Here is a 21,708-nt window from a genome sequence, read left to right on the forward strand (position 1 = left end):
TGTAGTGAAATAAATAATTAAATAATTAAAAAATCCGGCGTGCGGTTCCCCCCATTTTTAAAACCAGCCAGATAAAGCCATACGGCTGAAGGCTGGTATTCTCAGGATGGGGAGCTCCACGTTATGGGGAGCCCCCCACCCTAACAATATCAGCCAACAGCCGCCCAGAATTGCCGCATACATTAGATGCGACAGTTCTGGGACTGTACCCGGCTCTTCCCGATTTGCCCTGGTGCGTTGGCAAATCGGGGTAATAAGGAGTTATTGGCAGCCCATAGCTGCCAATAAGTCCTAGATTAATCATGTCAGGCGTCTATGAGACACCTTCCATGATTAATCTGTAAGTTACAGTAAATAAACACACGCCCGAAAAAATCCTTTATTAGAAATAAAAACACAAACACATTCCCTGGTTCACCACTTTAATCAGCCCCAAAAAGCCCTCCTTGTCCGGCGTAATCCAGGATGATCCAGCGTCGCTTCCACCACAGCTGCATGGAGGTGACCGGAGCCGCAGCAGACACAGCCGCTCCGGTCACCTCCATGCAGCAAATGAAGACAGCCGTGCGATCAGCTGCTGTCACTGAGGTTACCCGCGGCCACCGGTGGATGCAGCGGTGGCCGCGGGTAACCTCAGTGACAGCAGCTGATCGCGCGGCTGTGTTCATTTGCTGTGTGGAGGTGACCGGAGCGGCTGTGTCTGCTGCGGCTCCGGTCACCTCCATGCAGCAGCGCTGGATGCGACGCTGGATCATCCTGGATTACGCCGGACAAGGAGGGCTTTTTGGGGCTGATTAAAGTGGTGAACCAGGGAATGTGTGTGTGTTTTTATTTCTAATAAAGGATTTTTTCGGGTGTGTGTGTTTATTTACTGTAACTTACAGATTAATCATGGAGGGTGTCTCATAGACGCCTGACATGATTAATCTAGGACTTATTGGCAGCTATGGGCTGCCAATAACTCCTTATTACCCCGATTTGCCAACGCACCAGGGTAAATCGGGAAGAGCCGGGTACAGTCCCAGAACTGTCGCATCTAATGTATGCGGCAATTCTGGGCGGCTGTTGGCTGATATTGTTAGGGTGGGGGGCTCCCCATAACGTGGAGCTCCCCATCCTGAGAATACCAGCCTTCAGCCGTATGGCTTTATCTGGCTGGTTTTAAAAATGGGGGGGACCGCACGCCGGATTTTTTAATTATTTAATTATTTATTTCACTACACAGTATAGACACGCCCACCGGCTGCTGTGATTGGGTGCAGTGTGACACCTGTCACTCAGAGTGGGGGGCGTGTCTCACTGTAACCAATCATAGGCGCTGGTGGGCGGGGAAAGCAGGGAATAGGAGATTGTTTAATGGGCGGCCGGCTTTTTCAAAACAGTAAAAGCCGCCGGAGCAGTGTGAACGCCGTGCAGCGCCGGGGATCGGGGATTGGTGAGTATATGAGAGAGGGCTGGTAACTTCAGTTACTCAGGAGTTTAGCGGTCACCGGTGAGTCTTCACTGGTGACCGCTAATCAGGACGTGACACAGACAGAGCCGCAGCATCACAATGAAGTCGGGTGAAGTTCACCCGAGTTCATTCTGACAGTGCGGCTCTGTCTGTGTCTGCTGTCATCTGCCATTCAGCTCTGCTACATGGCTGTCTGTGTCTGCTGTTAGCGGCCATGTAGCAGAGCTGAATGGCAGATGACATAGTAAAAACGCATCCCACATTACACACGCATTACACACGCTTGGCAAGTCAATAAATAAAAAAAAAAAAAAAAAAAAAAAAAAAGGTGCCCAATGCATACGTCACAGAACACATGATCTAAAGGATCGCACACACAATTGACCAATTTAACATAGACTACTAACGCTCGTGTGACAGCAAATGAACGACCAACGTGAAATCTCATAGATCCCGTATGCAACCTGGGCGTGTCGCATCGCAAATGCGATTGTACAACTAATTGCAACGTGTAAAGTGGGCTTAAGGGGTACTTCACACACAGCGAGATCGCTGCTGAGTCACGTTTTTTGTGATGCAGCAGTGACCTCATTAGCGATCTCGCTGTGTGTGACACTGAGCAGCGATCTGGCCCCTGCTGTGAGATCGCTGCTCGTTACACACAGTGCTGGTTCGTTTTTTTATTGTTGCCTCCCGCTGATAATCACACATCGCTGTGTGTGACAGCGAGAGAGCAACAATCCTGAATGTGCAGGGAACAGGAGCCGGCGTCTGACAGCCTGCGGTAAGCTGTAACCAGGGTAAACAACGGGTAACCAAGGTGGTTACCCGATATTTACTTTCGTTACCAGCCTCCGCAGCTCTCACGCTGCCAGTGCCGGCTCCTGCTCCCTGCACATGCTAAGTTAAGCGGTGTGCGCTGGTAACTAAGGTAAACATCGGGTAACCATACCCGATGTTTACCTTAGTTACCAGTGTCCGAAGCTTCCAGACACCGGCTCCGTGCAAGCGCAGTGTAGCTTGCACGTCGCTGGTCACTGGTGAGATCTGCCTGTTTGACAGCTCACCAGCGACCATGTAGCGATGCAGCAGCGATCCTGACCAGGTCAGATCGCTGGTCGGATCGCTGCTGCATCGCTAAAGTGTGAAGGTACCCTAAGGCCAGCAGAGCACTAATAATTGGGGGCGCCATTGCTGCCCCTCCTTTAGCTACAATGCATACCATCCCAGAATCCTGTCCTCTAGGTCACATCCAGAGATGCACTCATAATTCTACTGCTCCCAGTTAGGGTACCGTCACACTGTAGCGACGCTCCAGCGATCTGACCTGGTCAGTATCGCTGGTGTGTCGCTACATGGTCGCTGGTGAGCTGTCAATCAGGCAGATCTCACCAGCGACTAGTGACCAGCCTCCAGCGATGCGTGGAAGCGATGCTGCGCTTGGTAACTAAGGTAAATATCGGGCAACCCAGCGCTTGGTTACCCGATATTTACATTGGTTACCAGCGCACACCACTTAGCGCTGGCTCCCTGCACTCGTAGCCAGAGTACACATCGGGTTAATAAACAAACCGCTTTGCTTACTTACCCGTTGTGTACTCCGGCTACTTGTGCAGGGAGCCGACACTGGTAGCCTGAAAGCAGCGGACGCTAGTAACCAAGATAAATATCGGGTAACCAAGCAAAGCACTTCGCTTGGTTACCCGATATTTACCTTGGTTACAGCTTACCGTAGGCTGGCAGACGCCGGCTCCTGCTCCCTGCACATTCAGATCGTTGCTCTCTCGCTGTCAAACACAGATGTGTGCTTCACAGCGGGAGAGCAACGTCCAAAAAATGAACCAGCACTGTGTGTAACGAGCAGCGATTTCACAGCAGAGGCCAGATCGCTGCTCAGTGTCACACACAGCGAGATCGCTAATGAAGTCACTGCTGCGTCACAAAAACCGTGACTCAGCAGCGATCTCGCTATGTGTGAAGCACCCCTTAGCTGCTGCCAATGCATTGTAGGAAGATACAGTAGATAGATTGTAAATAGCCAAAGGTGACATTCCCATGCTTTTGCTTATTTAATGTGTCCCGTAATTATCCGTTAAAACGGGTCCAGCAACAACACAACTGGTTTTTCAATCACAGACTTCAGCTGGATCTGTTTAACAAGGAAACGGATCCGATAACTGATCGCTATTTATCTTACATTCGAAACATATCCAGTAAGAAAAAAAAACAGATCCTTCACAAATGAAAGAAAACACGCATGATTAATTATTGGATCCGTTCTTCATAGACTTTAATGTTAAAAAACGGATCCAGCTGAAATCAGTCCTTTAAAAGCGGACAGGAACGTTGTGTCTGCAGAGGTTTTTCACGGATTGCTGCTGGATCTGTTCGGATCATTACTGGACATGTGAACGCAGCCTTAGCCTTTCACTTCAGATGTGACCGGAGTAGAAGCCAAAATTAAGAGAATGGAACAAGACATTTCCCGGGATGACTTTTTCGGCTGCTTCTGGGTCACATTGGTCTTTTCTAGATTATTACATATTCTAGATTATGAGAGGCAGCATTAGTGTAATTGTCAGAGACCCCAATAGCCCGAACTGAGAGATCATCCTGCTCCTGTGTCTTTATAGTAAATCCGGCCATGGTCCGCACTCGTTATTATTCCATTTGTACTGCACTAATGCTCCTCCTGAGATAATCCCATGTACACAGCGATCTATGCCTCACCCCCCCCACAGTCCCGGAGGCAGAGTAAACACGGTGCGCTCGTGCTCCCGGCATTTGGCGTGTGTTTGAGCTCCAAAGCTCGAAGACAGAGTTAAGTTTTTGCTTCCACGTGTCATGGAGACCTGAAACCACAAACAGAAGCCAGATGACACAACGTCCGCTGACAACCGGCCTCTGTATAATGTCCGAGAGGTTGTCACCACCATTATTGTGATCATGAGTTTTCTGATCTGCACTTAGAGGAGTTTTAATTACAAAAGTGAGGAGTAGAGTTGATCGAATCCACAAAAATCCAGGACCAGCGGACCCCTGCCAGATTGAAGAAAAAAAAAAATCTGGATCAGCTCCGATTCCGGTGCCCATATAAGTCTATGGGGACCAGAATCCGGAGATTAAAAACAGTAGTGGAAGGGATAGGGGGGGGTAGGAGCGCGCGCGGTGTACGCAACTGAGGCTGAGTCATGGCGGCACACTCCTTCCGGGTCACGGTTTTACCTTCCAGAGCAGACAATTGAATATTCACTGCTTTGCCCGCCCACCGGCGCGTGTAATTGGTTGCAGTTAGATGCGCCCTCACCCTGAGTGTCAGCGTGTCAGCTGACTGCAATTAATCACAGGAGCAGGACGGCCGGTGGGCGGCAAAAGCAGAGCAGGTGTCTGCGGGTCAGTATGGTGAACGTGCATGCGTTTCAGAACACAGAAAACGCTCCTGTCAGAAGTGTGCGCGGCTGTACAGGTGATGCAGCTTTTTTTTTTTTATTTAAAAACATTTTTTAAAACACGACGTGCGGTCCCCCCTAATTTTCATCCCCAGCCATGATAATGCCGGCTGGGTTCTGGTATTATCAGCCCGCAGCCGCACGGATCCGGACTTTTACAGTTTGGATCCGCTCAGCCCAAGTGAGGAGTCGTCTGGTCAGAGGTTGCGTCCCAGTCATCTGTTGCATGATCTGCTCTTCCTCTCAGTAGACCACGTGTCCGGTCCCGCGCATTGTACCAGAGCAGGATGGTCACATTAATAGATAATGAAGTTATATGGCGATTCCCGCAGAGAGGCAGCTGATGGGGCGGCGATGTCCTGTGATGAATCCACAATACTCAGCTCTTATGTAACAGCCACCACCACAAGAAGCTGAGTAAATAGAAAACAGGAGCTGTGGGCCCACCCAGCCTTCCAGAGACGCCGCCTCAGCCCAGATCTACTGCAGCCTCCTAATAAAGTATTCATTCCCATCCTCAGAAATGGACACATCTTGTAAATAGAAAGTTTGCACTTTCCTGCTTATTAGACTTTTTAGCCCTTCTGGAGACATATTCTTTAAAGATTGGTGCCGTGGAGACGCTGAGTTTTAGCGGGTCAGGATCTCTGGCGCTAACCACTACAGTGTAGTGCTTACATGCTATTCACCAGCGGCGGTCGGTTTCCTAGGCAACGAGCGTTAATATCTCAAAACGGCTGCAAATTTTAATAAGCAGTAAATTGAAAAAATGCTTGTATTTGCAAGCACTAGCATCTATGAAGATGTGAATAAGCCTTTAAGAGCTTGACAACGTGTACAGACCTGATACTTCTCACAGCTGGAGGTTTGCTACAATATATTCAGCCCAGACACAAACTGCCTGGACTCCATATATAAAACATGTTACAGCGAAGATCCGTTTCACAAGTAAAGCTTTTGCTGTACTTCTCTCATGTCCTATACACTGGTCACACCGAGAGCTGCATTTATCAGGGTGCATAGCTCAGCGGATCTCGTGATTTGGTTTCAGCACCTGACACGATGACGTACGCAGCTCTGGAGGTGACTGGAGTAAAGAACACAGTAGGTCGCTCAGGATCAGTAAAGTAAAAGGTTTACAAGATATACTGTGTAGGACTGGAATTGAAGAGGTTAACCTTGTGCGCACCCTCCCCGCGCTCTCGCTGAGCGCTCGCAGAATTCCTGCCAGATCTTTGGGGACTTGTGTTAACGTCTGATGCAGATTACGCCCCACCAGGGACTCCTTCTGCCAGCCAATTCATTCATTCCTTGTACCGAGGGATGCGGCCGAGCCCAGGACTGCACTGAGGGGTTTAAACTTTTACTTTGAGGCCCGACGCAGGCAGCAAGGGATACACGTGTGTCGCATGTTACGGTGGCATCAGATGGGTCACTACTAGAACTCATTGGTGGCCGTCCTGCCTCGCTTTCTGGGGATGCTACCTCTGATCGTCCTCTACCGGCACCATCTTATAATGCACAGTATGGCAGGAGGAACATTGCTATGGACTATCCTCCTACGGGGTCCGTACATTCAGTCATGTCTGAGGATCTCACCCCGCACCTGTGTGAAATAACTTGGATGCTCAGAAAGCTGCAGCGGCCGCTCCACCTGCTCCAACCCATGTTAATTATTAACTACGACAACGTGTCTCTGGTGAGAGATGACCCCGCGTGTCGCTGCCAATGCTATACAGCCAGTGTGGAGGGGTCAGGGGCACGCTCTTCACCACTGCAGCCCTCAGTACGTGCCACCTGCAGCACCAGCTGAATGCCCGATGCCGGCCCCATGCTACAGGCCGAGGAGGTGCTGCGCTCCGTGAACCGCTCCCAGGCGTGGTGACACACTATCTCCTCAGCTAGACGCCGTTACCGTTGTCTCGGCCTTGGTTACTTAGTGACCAGGTGACATTTCTCAGGTATTTGCTGAGACGCGGGCGAGACAACGTGAGGAATTTCCGGCACCTGTCAGCTCCTGCGATTGGTCAGAATCCACACACAAAGAGCTGGGAGACTGTCAGCGCTCCTGCACGTCCGCACATCACGTCCCTGCCCCCTCACCTGGAAGAGCCCTCCGAAGACCCAAAGCAAAACAGTATAGGACAAAGTAAGGAAAGGACAAGCAGAGAAAACATGGCCGTGGCAAGCGAAGAATCTCTGGAGGAGGCAAACATTCGGGGAATTTGGGTTTGGCAGACGCTGGTGACAGCTCCTGTCTAGATATGCAGTCTGGTGGAGGAGGAGTAATGGCCGAGAATGAACTTAGAGATCTGTGCTCTTCACCCCAGAAAAAGTATATCTATTTTCTTGACAATTATGACTGCAGTTTGGGCCAATATCACAAAAGACCTACCTGTCAACAGAGAGCCCCTAACTCATCAAATTCTCCCCTTCCACCCCCCGGGGCAAAGGCAGAGCCATGGACTCACTGTTCCTGGCTGCAGAGCACAACCCTCTCCCCTCAAATCAGCACCACGACCTCAATGACAGCAGAGCCCTGGGGATCAGTAATGATCAGCAGCTAAATGGAGAAGAATCCCTAAGGGAACCTGCGAATATCTAAAAGACAAGTAAATAGGAAGCAGCATCAAGCAAAAAGGGGTGTCTGACATGAAAAACAATTGTTTTTGGATGATCCCCAAGGACAAGTAACATTCTTACCATCTGGATTGGGGAACGACTCGAAATGCCCTAATAAACCACTGCCCCGACCCTTCCCCCAGAGCCTGTATGTGATGCACACGGGTGATATTCGGAGGGGGTTCACATACTTCTGAACAAGCCATGTAGGATCTTTCCTCATCTTGCTGACACAGTCACCGGCCTCACTTACCGACACTGAGGACAATGCTGGCCGTGTGCTCAATGCTGAAATAACGGACCAGGTTGCAGAAATTGAAGGACATCAACAGGAAGCAGAGGATGACGGAAACCCATTCTTGTAGCCTCTTCCCTGCCGAGAAAGAAGAGAAAAAAAAAGGTTATAAAAAGGTGATCAGGAAGAGGGCTGACCCCAGAAGGTCATGCTGTCTTCTTATACCCTTCTAAGGCTATGTGCGCACGTTGCGTAAATTCATGCAGTTACGCTGCGCTTTGCAGCGCAGCGTAACTGCATGCGTCCTGCGTCCCCTGCACAGTCTATGGAGATTGTGCAGGGGCCGTGCGCACGTGGCGTCTCAGAGCACAGCGCTTCGGCTACTGCCGAAGCGCTGCGCAAAAAGAAGTGACATGTCACTTCTTTCCTGCGCTTTGCCGGCAGCTCCTGCTCTGTCTATGGGAGGAGCTGCAGGCAGAGCGCATGGAATCGGCGCTCACTACGGACATTTCTGCAGCGATCTAAAGCGCACATGTGCTCTTCAGATCGCTGCAGAAATTTCTGCAGGCTAGTACGCAACGTGCGCACATAGCCTAATAGTTCACTCCTGATGGTTACAATATGCAGGTTTAGGGGCCAAGGTGGGAGTCGTTCATTAATGTAATATTTATGGACAGCAGACTTATATATAACCCAGCTCAGTGCACGGCCTCCATATATATAACCCAGCTCCGTGCACGGCCTCCATATATATAACCCAGCTCCGTGCACGGCCTCCATATATATAACCCAGCTCCGTGCACGGCCTCCATATATATATATATAACCCAGCTCAGTGCACGGCCTCCATATATATAACCCAGCTCAGTGCACGACCTCCATATATATATATATATATAACCCAGCTCAGTGCACGGCCTCCATATATATAACCCAGCTCAGTGCACGGCCTCCATATATATAACCCAGCTCCGTGCACGGCCTCCATATATATATATATAACCCAGCTCAGTGCACGGCCTCCATATATATAACCCAGCTCAGTGCACGACCTCCATATATATAACCCAGCTCAGTGCAAGGCCTCCATATATATAACCCAGCTCAGTGCAAGGCCTCCATATATATAACCCAGCTCAGTGCACGACCTCCATATATATAACCCAGCTCAGTGCACGACCTCCATATATATAACCCAGCTCAGTGCACGGCCTCCATATATATAACCCAGCTCAGTGCACGACCTCCATATATATAACCCAGCTCAGTGCACGACCTCCATATATATATAACCCAGCTCAGTGCACGGCCTCCATATATATAACCCAGCTCAGTGCACGGCCTCCATATATATATATAACCCAGCTCAGTGCACGGCCTCCATATATATATATATAACCCAGCTCAGTGCAAGGCCTCCATATATATATATATAACCCAGCTCAGTGCAAGGCCTCCATATATATATATATAACCCAGCTCAGTGCAAGGCCTCCATATATATAACCCAGCTCCGTGCACGGCCTCCATATATATAACCCAGCTCAGTGCACGGCCTCCATATATATAACCCAGCTCAGTGCACGGCCTCCATATATATATATAACCCAGCTCAGTGCACAGATTCCATATATATAACCCAGCTCAGTGCACGGCCTCCATATATATAACCCAGCTCAGTGCACGGCCTCCATATATATAACCCAGCTCAGTGCACGACCTCCATATATATAACCCAGCTCCGTGCACGGCCTCCATATATATAACCCAGCTCAGTGCACGACCTCCATATATATAACCCAGCTCCGTGCACGGCCTCCATATATATATAACCCAGCTCCGTGCACGGCCTCCATATATATATATAAACCAGCTCCGTGCACGGCCTCCATATATATATATATAACCCAGCTCCGTGCACGGCCTCCATATGTCACTGCTACTTGACATCTCACATAAATTCAGGGCTGGAGAAATGGTGTGCGGCCCCCAAACATATTGGAGTTCAGCATTTAAACTGTTGAGCCTAAGACGTGCCCCAAATTTAAGAGCCTTTTATTTGTGGCTCACAGGCCCACTGACTCTCGCTGAGTGAGCTCTATGTGCATTTATAAAGGACCTGTGAGCACGTGAAAATGGAATTTTCTTAAAATTCCGCACCCTCTGAAAGATTACCGCACCTGCGGTAAAACAAAACGCAGCAAACCGCACCCGAAAACCACATGCGGTTTTACCGCGGTGTGCCGCAGGTTGGAATATGTGTTTTTATGCATTCAATGCAATAAAGCACATTGAAAAGAAAATGTTTTGTCATTTCCTTCTGATAGATAGATGATAGATGGATAGATAGATAGACAATAGAAGGATAGATAGAGAGATAGATGGACGGATACATAGATAATAGAGAGATAGATAAATTGATAGATATTACAGCTTTTATTTGTGATGTATGTGTTCCCCCCCAACAGTATTTCTCATACAACAGTGACCCTGCAGGACCTTTGGATCAGAGTTCTCGCAGGGTCACTGCCGGTCAGTGACGTCACTCTATTACCGCTGGTGAGGCCCTGAAGTTCTCGCGTGCGGTAATGTGTTGACATCACCGACCAAGAGAAATGTCCTGGAGTTACCCCAGCAGCCTCGCTCACTGAACAAGGCTGCATTGAGTACTGTGTGTCAGACGCGGCTGGATTAGTGCAAGCGTCGTGGGACCTTGGTGGATTACATCAGAGCTGTGTGTTGGGGGGGGGGGGGGTTAATAAAGTGGTGAAAGAGGGGGATTTTTTGTGTTTTATTTCAAATAAAGGATTTTTTGGATGTGTTTATTTACTTTACTTACAGATTAATCATGGAAGGTGTCTCAGACGCCTGCCATAATTAACCTAGGACTTAGTGGCTGCTATGGGCTACCATTAACTCCTTATTACCCCGATTGCCACCGCATCACAGCAATTGGGAAGAGCCGGTAACACGCCAGGACTGTCGCATATAATGAATGCGACATTCTCGGGGCAGCTGCGGGCTGATATTCTCACCCTCCCAAGCCTGAGAATACCAGGCCGCTGCTGTGTGTTTACCTTTTCTGGATGGTAAAAATACGGTGGAGTCCACGTTTTTTTTTTCCGTTTTTTATTTTTAATATGTACGTTTGATTTCTATGTGCATTCTATATGTACGTGTCTGTGTCTGATATGTGTGTTTACTCTCTGCTCCGCTTCCTGTCATAATGACATCACTTTCCTCCAAAACGCATGGTAGTGATCACTATGTCCCGAAAAACGCAAAATACTGCGTGAATAACGCAGGAAAACGCAATGAAACGCACATAATTTGCTACCTGCGTTATTCCCTGCGGGATTTCATGATTACATTACAGTCAATGGGGTAAAATACCGCAGGTACCTGCGGAAAAGAAGTGACATGCTCATTCTTTTTTGCTGCAGAAAACATCCTTGGTGAAAAAACCGCAGTGTATGCCCAGCATTTTTTTTTACCATGGGTTTTGCTGGGGAATGCCTGCAGAAAGGTTATGAACATTTTCTGCAGAAAAACATGCAGCAAAACCGCGGTAAAAAACGCACCGTGCGCACAGGGCTTAAGGCAGTTTTGCACCAAATAATTATGCAACGAAGATCTGATGGTTCCAACCAACGCTCCCGAGAGTAGACGTGTCTGGACAGGAGGATTTGGCTGTCCCTCATCGCCCGTCTAGGAGACCCTTCATTCCACCGGTGAATTCAGGCACTAGAGGGTTCATTGTGAGTTCAGTGACACTTTGAGCAGGAAGTTGTGAAGGATGTCACATACAGAGGCAGTCCCCCAGCGTTTCACATCGAAGACCTGTGCAGATGGTATATACTTACGGTAAGGTATAAACAATGTGAACCCCCACAAGTCCCCACACTGACCCCGCGCTTCAATACTGGGTACATGACAGATTTCTAAAAGCAACAAAGCCCCGGCTGCAGTGTATGGCGCGGAAGTAGTGGAGAGATTGGACACAGAGGCACTGAGCAGAGATGGGGGGGGGGGGGGGGGCAGGCAAGGCTATTGTGTAACACTTTTATAGGCTGCTATGGCCAGTCTGGGACCTGTAGTTCTGACACCGCAGTCACAGCCCCGGGGACATTAACAGGAAATGAGGAAGTAAAAGAATGACGAGTTCCTAAAAAAAAAAATAAAATAAAAAATAAATCATAGTAATATCTCATAATCCAGCCTAGTGCAGGCACAGTGACCTTGAAGCAATGTCCAGAAGAACGTGACCAACAGCTCAGCTGATAACGCAGAGCACGAGCCCAGAGCACAAGCCATGTCACTACAGCATAACACAATCCTTAGGGGGTTATTGCCATCCTCATCCACTGATACTGTGTCTGTTTTTACTAGAACAGTTTTAGAATTTATTACTTATTATAATTTGCAGTCGTTATTGAGATACACTTTTCCTTTGTTTACAAATTGTCGCCTAGGAAACAGACCACCATTGCAGTCTCGTTTGTAAATACTGCGCTCAAACTGGCTGAGATTAGGTTATAGCTTGCTCCATTGATCCTGGCCGGATTTAAAAGCAGCACTTACCAGCTTAAAATACACAGCTTTTAAGCACTGAACATTCCGACAGCTAAATAGGAAAGTGTTCTTTACAGTTAGAGCAGTCAGACTGTGGAATGCCCTACCACAAGAGGTGGAAGTGGAAATCATACAGCTTTTAAAAAAGGGCTGGATGATTTCCTCACTACACACAACATTGTTAGTTATAAATGACTTAGTGACCAATGTAGAACTGGTGGAGAAGGGTTGAACTAGATGGACCTAGGTCTTTTTTTTCAACCTAAGTAACTATGTAACATGCTCTGCTGTCTAGAAGCAGTGGTCGGTTTCCGAGGAAACAAGCTGTAGTAAGAGTGTTAATATCTCAAGAATGGCTTAAAGTTTTAAGAAACAATACATTTTAAAATGTTTGCATTTACAAGCGTTCGCTAACAATACCCTTTATAAAGATGGGAATAAACCGTTAACCGCTTTGGACAGAACCATATTAGTATATAAATCTGCTATACTCTTTCCTTCAGCTCTAGCATGCTATACATGAAGCAGAAGGCCCAGGAACTGTAAGAGGATACAGAGACTTAAAAGAAAAAAAAAAAAAAGAAAAAAAGGCCGTCTTATATAATAACTGATCAGCATTGTTGCAGCTGGCACACTATGTGCCTATAAAGCAAAGTATGGCGGCTCCGGGTAGAGAGGACATACGACAGAGCACCAGCCAGGACTGGAGTAACGCAGAGCTCGGAGAGTACAGCTCAGACCTGCATGAACCAGTCTCCACACTAACGGTCGAGGGCGGGTGACATGTCACCATACAACCCAATGGGCTCCAGCTCAACATTCCGCGAGTGCTGTCAGCAGCATAGATAGCAATCCCATAATAGTCAGGGCCCTACTGATAACAGACAGAGCTGCAGGGACCTACAACTCCATCCTCACCCCCCCCCCCCCCCCCCTTAACTGCCAGTTTAGTAATGTACAGGCTGAGAAAGGTCCTATTATTATTATTTATTATTATAGCGCCATTTATTCCATGGCGCTTTACAAGTGAAAGAGGGTATATGTACAACAGTCATTAAGGCTATGTGTGCACGTTGCGTAAATACATGCAGTTACGCTGCGCTTTGTAGAGCAGCGTAACTGCATGCGTCCTGCGTCTCCTGCACAGTCTATGTAGATTGTGCAGGGGCCGTGCGCACGTGGCGTCTTAGAGCGCAGCGCTTCGGCTGCTGCCCGAAGCGCTGCGTTCTAAGAAGTGACATGTCACTTCTTTCCTGCGCTTTGCCGGCAGCTCCTGCACTGTCTATGGCAGGAGCTGCAGGCAGAGCGCATGGAATCGGCTTTTTTTTCTCTACGGACATTTTCTGCAGCGATTTGAAGCGCACGTGTGCTCTTCAGATCGCTGCAGAAATTTCTGCAGGGCTAGTACGCAACGTGCGCACATAGCCTATCAGTACAAAACAGACTGGTATAGGAGGAGAGAGGACCCTGCCCGCGAGGGCTCACAGTCTACAGGGAATGGGTGATGGTACAATAGGTGAGGACAGAGCGGATTGGTCCTATTAATCCTGAATACAGGAAGTAGCTTTACCCCACAGATCAGGCATGTGACCATGGAGCAGATCACTGGTCTGCACCCTGCATTTCCAGTAGTTTATGTCTCTATTGGCTGCTGCTCTGTCCATGTCCTGTGCTTTACACTGCAGCTCTGCTCATTCAGATTGACCAGTCCTGCCACCAGGACATGAGCAGCGTCACTAACATCAATCAAGAATGGTCATTTAACTCCTCACCTGCTGCAGCACTTCACTACATATGTCACATCAGCATGTACGAGAAGTCACAAGGCACGGGAACACCCATGGTGAAACCTCCCGTCAGCCCCCAATTAGCGCAGTGTTTTTAGGTACCAGTGCAGACAGAGAAGGAAGATTTAAAGATGACTTGAGACAAGGTGCCTAATACTTCGGATTTGCATTTCTTGAAGCGTGGCCACATGCAGCCTGTAATGTAGGAGTGTGTGGTTGTAGTCAGGTTACATATGACACAATGGTCCTGAGGCCACAGACTGAACTGTACTGAGATAATGAGGCGGAGAACGTGCGAAGCCTCCTGGGTGTCATCCTGTATCCAAGGATCCCCACTCTGCAAACAACCTGCACCTCTTCACCAAGAAACAAAACAGAACGCTGCACTATAAGAGACTCCACCTGCGCAAGGTACACACTGGGCAGGCCTCATGGAAACACGACAGAGCAGCAAACTCTGCAGAACCTGCTGCTCCACCTGTCACCTGCTCAAGAGCCTCCACACCCAGCCGCCCGCCACAAGACGTGCACATCGGCGGGGGTCAGCCGGGCAGCTGCAAAGCCAGACACATGCGATATGTTACTAGAAATACCGAGAAGGTGTGTTCTCCAGCACATACCAGCTACATGTATGGGTGACATTCACCTCCATCAGAAAGCTACAGGAAAATGCACTCAAGGGGGTGAAGAAACTAAAAAAAAACAGAGCCTATGGGCTAAAGAAGTTTAAATATTTTGCACAATTTCACGATGTCCAGAGCAGTCCCTGTTACACCACATACTGGAGATACAACTAGTCAAAAATAAAGCACAGCTTGTATGTTATTCATTGAAGTCCCTGGGGTTTGTATGTACACGGTGGGCAGTCCTAATCATGATTGACAGCTATCTCTGCATGGTCAGTCATACAGGGAAGGCTGTCGATCACTGATAGAACCGCCCACTGGACTCATACAAACACCAGGGATTTCAATGAATAAAAAGCATATTTTGCTGAACCTATTGCTACAAAAACATCAATCTGATCACCGCTTCATGCTCTATAGCGCCCCACCTGCAGATTAGGTGGCTTTCATAACAACAGGCTCCAATTAACCCCTTCCTGACATAGCACACATATGGACGTCATGTTAGAAGCAGCTGGCACCCGTGTGTTACTGCAGTGATCGGTGCTAATGAACATTGTGACAGTTTAACCCCTTAGATGCAGCATCTAATTGATCAGTCAGAGGAGGACTGTTAGCCATTACAGCTGGTAGGCCATCTGAGGGCCCACATAAAATTACAACACACGGGACAGGCACACACAGCCACGTCCCTGGGACGCAGGGGTGAAGGGGTGACGCACACAGCCACATCCCGGGGATGGGGGGGGGAGAGAAACACAAAACAGCCACGCCCCGGGGACAGAGGAGGGGACGGACACACACAGCCATGTCCTGGGGAGACACACACACACACAGCCACGTCCCGGGGACAACGACGACACACACAGCCACGTCCCGGGGACAACGACGACACACACACAGCCACGTCCCGGGGACAACGACGACACACACAGCCACGTCCCGGGGACAGAGGGGGGGGGGGACGACGACGACACACACAGCCACGTCCCGGGGACAGAGGGGAGACGACGACGACGACACACAGCCACGTCCCGGGGACAACGACGACACACACAGCCACGTCCCGGGGACAACGACGACACACACAGCCACGTCCCGGGGACAACGACGACACACACAGCCACGTCCCGGGGACAGAGGGGGGGGGGGGGGACGACGACGACACACACAGCCACGTCCCGGGGACAGAGGGGGGGGGGGGGGGACGACGACGACGACACACACAGCCACGTCCCGGGGACAGAGGGGGGACTACGACGACGACACACAGCCACGTCCCGGGGACAGAGGGGGGACTACGACGACACACACAGCCACGTCCCTGGGACAACGACGACACACACAGCCACGTCCCGGGGACAGAGGGGGGGGGACGACGACGACGACACACACACAGCCACGTCCCGGGGACAGAGGGGGGACTACGACGACGACGACGACAACACACACAGCCACGTCCCGGGGACATAGGGGGGACTACGACGACGACACACAGCCACGTCCCGGGGACAGAGGGGGGACTACGACGACGATGACACACACAGCCACGTCCCGGGGACAGAGGGGGGATGACGACGACGACACACACACACAGCCACGTCCCGGGGACAGAGGGGGGACGACGACGACACACACACACAGCCACGTCCCGGGGACAGAGGGGGGACGACGACGACGACACACACACAGCCACGTCCCGGGGACAGAGGGGGGACGACGACGACGACACACAGCCACGTCCCGGGGACAGAGGGGGGAGGACGACGATGACACACAGCCACGTCCCGGGGACAGAGGATGAGGGGGAGGGGGGAGAGGTGACACACGGTCACGTCCCAGGGAGACACACGCATAGCCACGTCCCGGGGACAGAGGGGGGATTTGCACTCGTCCCAGGGACAGGGGAGGGTGACAAGTTATCACAAGGCACCTGTTGCTATGGAAACTGTCACTCCCTCATGGCAGCTGCTTACAGGGGCACTGTGGAGGTTCTGCAGCAGCTGCTCTCCATGCCCTGGGCAGACACCGGCCTCTCAGCACACCTATAGGCGGTTAAGGGCACAGCCCGCCAGGGGTGAGACTGAGGATGTGTGGGGTGTTGGCGAGGAACCCCAGAAATGAGAGCGGCCCCGGGTGTGTCCGCCCCCCTCAGGCTGGTAGCTCTTGTCTGCTGCTCACCTGGTGAGTAAAGTTCCGCTAGCTCCCTGGCCCCGGCGTGCTGTGGGCCCCATCTTGGGGGTTCCGGCCGCTCCTGCCGCCCGCTCTCCGGCAGCTCTCCCTCCTCGGCCATCGGGCAGAGCCGGGGGTCACTGTCGGCTCCTCCGTGCTCCGTCCTCGCCATGTTCCCGGCCAGCCAATCGCAGTGGCCGCAGTCACCCGCTCGGCTACTGATTGGAATTAGCAGAAGAGGGGCGGGAAATACTGGCCAATGAGGAAAAAAGAACGTGAATTTCTGGCCAATAAGCGTGCGTCTACGCAAGGTATGCATGTGACATCTAACCAATGGGAGGGGAGCGGGGTCCTGAGGCAGGGTGGTGGCGCAGAGAACTGCTCAGTGGGCGGCTGCCCGCCATCGAGAAGGGAGGGATATGTTGTATCGTCGTGATCGGGGCCACGTCCCATCCTCGCACTGACACCACCCAGTGCTGGCCACTTTGGAGGATGATGTCACGCTCCTCACATAAACGTCACCGGGGGCAGAGCAGAGATAAGAGGGCGGCTGGACGGAGGAACTGACACAGCCAACGGCCGTCCTGTCGGGGCGAGCCCAGACTGCGCTGGAGGCCGCCGGGACAAACTGTCAGGACTAAGGACCGACTTCCGTGTCTGACTATAACAAGAACTTTTCCATTCACTGACAGCAAGGAGCGCTATTGACAGTAGCGGAGTATGGAGGCAGAACACGTGACGGTGTAGAATTCCTCACCCTACAATTAGTGCCGGTAATATTTAGCCCCCAGGAGCTGATATAGCTGCTGTGAGCCCCAGATGCCTAAATTACTGCAGCCCCCTAAAATGAAGAGCTGCTAGTAACACTGGGTCCTGGGGGAGCGTAACACCTCCTCAATATCTGTCATTCATCAATGTCAATCATCATCATGTGTGACATACCGCTGCTCATGATTGGGGAAAGGAGCTGGGTGACAGTTTCACACATGACTAGCATCTCGATTCCCCCGAAAATAAACCCTAGTAGGATTTTTGGGACCCCACAGTTAAGCCCCACTCCAAAAATAAGCCCTAGTTATGCTTCCCTAAGGAAGTGTCCAGCTAAAGAGTTAAAGAATACAGCTGGACTCTTCTTGGAAGAGAGCAGACATCTACAAAAGAAAGCAGACCCCCCCCCTCCAAATAAAAAAAAAAAAAAAAAAATCACACTCCCCAAACAATTACGATTCGCAAGTGCCAATGGTGGATGGGCTCTCACACAGAGATCTACCTCTCTGTCAGACACTGGGTCCGGGGGAGCGTAACGCCTCCTCAATATCTGTCAATCATCAATGTCAATCATTCATCATGTCATGACATACCGCTGCTCATGATTGGGGAAGGGATCTGGGTGACAGACAGTTTCACACATGACTAGCATCCCTATTCCCCGAAATTAAGCCCTAGTAGGATTTTCAGGGCCCCACAGTTAAGCCCCACTCCAAAAATAAGCCCTAGTTACGCTTCCCTAAGGAAGTGTCCAAGCAGCTAAAGAGTTAAAGAATACAGCTGGACTCTTCATGGAAGAGAGCAGACATCTACAAAAGAAAGCAGACACCTCCTCCAAATAAAAAAAAAAAAAAAAATCACACTCCCCAGACCCCAATCAATTACAATTGGCAAGTGCCAATGGTGGATGGGCTCTCACACAGAGATCTACCTCTCTGTCAAGTCCCTCACCATTACAGCTACATTGCACTGCAGCTCTCACACACAGATCTGGTACTGTTATCACTCCGCTCGAATGACACTGCTTCCAGTCACTATGGGAGCCATCCTCTGTAAAACACAGGGCGAGCTGACAGCGACGCAGGTTTGTATTTGAGAGTCCATTCACTTGCCTACTCTAATTGTTTAGGGTCTAGTAATTGTGATTCTTTTGGGGGTAAACGTAGCTGTACATAAAGAATAATACATTTAAAGGAATGGTTCACCCATATTTATTATTGGCCACAACAATATTATGTTAAGAAACAAGGCTTCTCTCAAATACCTTGTGTTGGCAATAGCGCTTGTGAGTGGTGCTATTGCAGATCGCTCTTCCCCATCGCCTGACCCCCGGGCTACGTGACCTCGGGGATCCGGTGATGTCACATCAACTTCCTGCTCATTTGACATCACTGCGCCCGGACTCTGTCTCCATGAGTCACTGGATTGTGGGCTGCGTTTCACTGCTCATCACAGCCTAGCATCCCTTTTGCTTGCGCGTTCTGCAGCGAAGGAGGAGTGAGCAGGGAGGTGCTGCGCTGTGACGCTGGGCTGAGATGAGCGAGGAAACGCCGTGCACGCTGTCTCAACTTGCCCTGTGCATGCTGTCCCCCTTTTCCCTGTGCTCCATCTCCCTTCCCCTGTGCTGTGTCTCCTTTCCCCTGTGCTCCGTCTCACCTCGCCTGTGCTGTTTCCCCTCCATGGGTGCGCTGTCTCCGCTTACGTTCGCTCTGTCTCCCTTCCCTTGTGCGCTGTCCCTCCTCCCCCATGTGCTGTCTCCACCTCCCCCGTGCGCTATCCCCCTCTCCCTCCCTGTGCGCCGCTGACCCCTCTCCCCATGTGCGCTGTCCCGCCCTCCCCCTGTGTGCTGTCCACCCTTCCCATGTGCACTGTCCCACCCTCCCCCTGTGCGCTGTCTCCCTCCCCCTGTGCGCTGTCTCCCTCCCCCTGTGCGCTGTCTCCCTCCCCCTGTGCGCTGTCTCCCTCCCCCTGTGCGCTGTCTCCCTCCCCCTGTGCGCTGTCTCCCTCCCCCTGTGCGCTGTCTCCCTCCCCCTGTGCGCTGTCTCCCTCCCCCTGTGCGCTGTCTCCCTCCCCCTGTGCGCTGTCTCCCTCCCCCTGTGCGCTGTCTCCCTCCCCCTGTGCGCTGTCTCCCTCCCCCTGTGCGCTGTCTCCCTCCCCCTGTGCGCTGTCTCCCTCCCCCTGTGCGCTGTCTCCCTCCCCCTGTGCGCTGTCTCCCTCCCCCTGTGCGCTGTCTCCCTCCCCCTGTGCGCTGTCTCCCTCCCCCTGTGCGCTGTCTCCCTCCCCCTGTGCGCTGTCTCCCTCCCCCTGTGCGCTGTCTCCCTCCCCCTGTGCGCTGTCTCCCTCCCCCTGTGCGCTGTCTCCCTCCCCCTGTGCGCTGTCTCCCTCCCCCTGTGCGCTGTCTCCCTCCCCCTGTGCGCTGTCTCCCTCCCCCTGTGCGCTGTCTCCCTCCCCCTGTGCGCTGTCTCCCTCCCCCTGTGCGCTGTCTCCCTCCCCCTGTGCGCTGTCTCCCTCCCCCTGTGCGCTGTCTCCCTCCCCCTGTGCGCTGTCTCCCTCCCCCTGTGCGCTGTCTCCCTCCCCCTGTGCGCTGTCTCCCTCCCCCTGTGCGCTGTCTCCCTCCCCCTGTGCGCTGTCTCCCTCCCCCTGTGCGCTGTCTCCCTCCCCCTGTGCGCTGTCTCCCTCCCCCTGTGCGCTGTCTCCCTCCCCCTGTGCGCTGTCTCCCTCCCCCTGTGCGCTGTGCTTCTTACCCCTGTGCGCTGTGCTTCTTACCCCTGTGCGCTGTGCTTCTTACCCCTGTGCGTTGTCTCCCTCCCCCTGTGCGCTGTCTCCCTCCCCCTGTGCGCTGTCTCCCTCCCCCTGTGCACTGTCCCACCCTCCCCCTGTGCGCTGTCCCACCCTCCCCCTGTGCGCTGTCTCCCTCCCCCTGTGCGCTGTCTCCCTCCCCCTGTGCGCTGTCTCCCTCCCCCTGTGCGCTGTCTCCCTCCCCCTGTGCGCTGTCTCCCTCCCCCTGTGCGCTGTCTCCCTCCCCCTGTGCGCTGTCTCCCTCCCCCTGTGCGCTGTCTCCCTCCCCCTGTGCGCTGTCTCCCTCCCCCTGTGCGCTGTCTCCCTCCCCCTGTGCGCTGTCTCCCTCCCCCTGTGCGCTGTGCTTCTTACCCCTGTGCGCTGTGCTTCTTACCCCTGTGCGCTGTGCTTCTTACCCCTGTGCGTTGTCTCCCTCCCACTGTGCGCTGTCTCCCATCCTCTGTGTGTTGTCTCCCTCCCATCAGTGTTTTTCCCAGGAAATTGGTGAAAAGCAATTAATTTAGGGGCCACATGAGAGACAGTGACTGGTGTGGAAGGCCGAGCGAATAGGCTGAAATTTTGCTCAATATTAATACTATATATTACTTATAATTATTTTATGTCAATTGTATAATTTAATATTGAACATTATTATGCCAACATATATACCATATGAGCCCACACCACAGTACCCTCCTACAGTATATTCCATATAAACCCCTACATAACTCCCTATGTACAGTCGAGCCCCCCACTTACCTCCCTCTATACCATACAGACGCCTATATACAGTATGAGCCCCCACATAGCCCCTATATACAGTTTGAGCACCCACATAGCACATCTATATTCAGTGTGAGTCCACACATAGCCCCTCTATATACAGGAAGCCCCCACATAGTCCCTCTATATACAGTATGAGCCCCTACCTAGCCCCTCTGTATACAGTATAAGCCCCCACACAGCTTCCTAAATATAGGATGAGCCCCCACACAGCCTCCTAAATACAGCATGAGCCCTCCACACAGCCTCCTACATACAATATGAACCCCATATAGCCTCCTATATACATTATGAACCCCACATAACCTCTATATTTTATGAGCACCAAATAGTCTATGTATTTTATGACCCCCACATAGCCTCTTATACACATGAGCCCCACAGAGCCTTCTAAATACTCTATGAGCACCACATAGCCTCCTATATTCATGAGCCCCACATGGCCTCCTATATACGCTATGAG

The 21,708-nt window shown here is 51.4% G+C and overlaps 1 protein-coding gene across 1 annotated transcript in view; it reads right to left on the reverse strand.

Moving 5' to 3' along the window:
- The window catches only part of PEDS1 (plasmanylethanolamine desaturase 1), a 39,094-nt gene extending 21,971 nt beyond the window's left edge, over positions 1-17,123 (reverse strand). The window contains exons 1-2 of the mRNA XM_075350617.1: positions 16,926-17,123; positions 7,778-7,897 (exon numbers count right to left, since the gene is read on the reverse strand). Coding sequence (XP_075206732.1) covers positions 7,778-7,897; positions 16,926-17,088 — 283 coding nt within the window. The 5' untranslated portion in view covers positions 17,089-17,123. The remainder of the gene's footprint in view (positions 1-7,777; positions 7,898-16,925) is intronic.
- Positions 17,124-21,708: the final 4,585 nt, after the last annotated feature.

Source organism: Anomaloglossus baeobatrachus, chromosome 5 (assembly GCF_048569485.1).
Source record: "Anomaloglossus baeobatrachus isolate aAnoBae1 chromosome 5, aAnoBae1.hap1, whole genome shotgun sequence".
NCBI classification, from domain to species: domain Eukaryota; kingdom Metazoa; phylum Chordata; class Amphibia; order Anura; family Aromobatidae; genus Anomaloglossus; species Anomaloglossus baeobatrachus.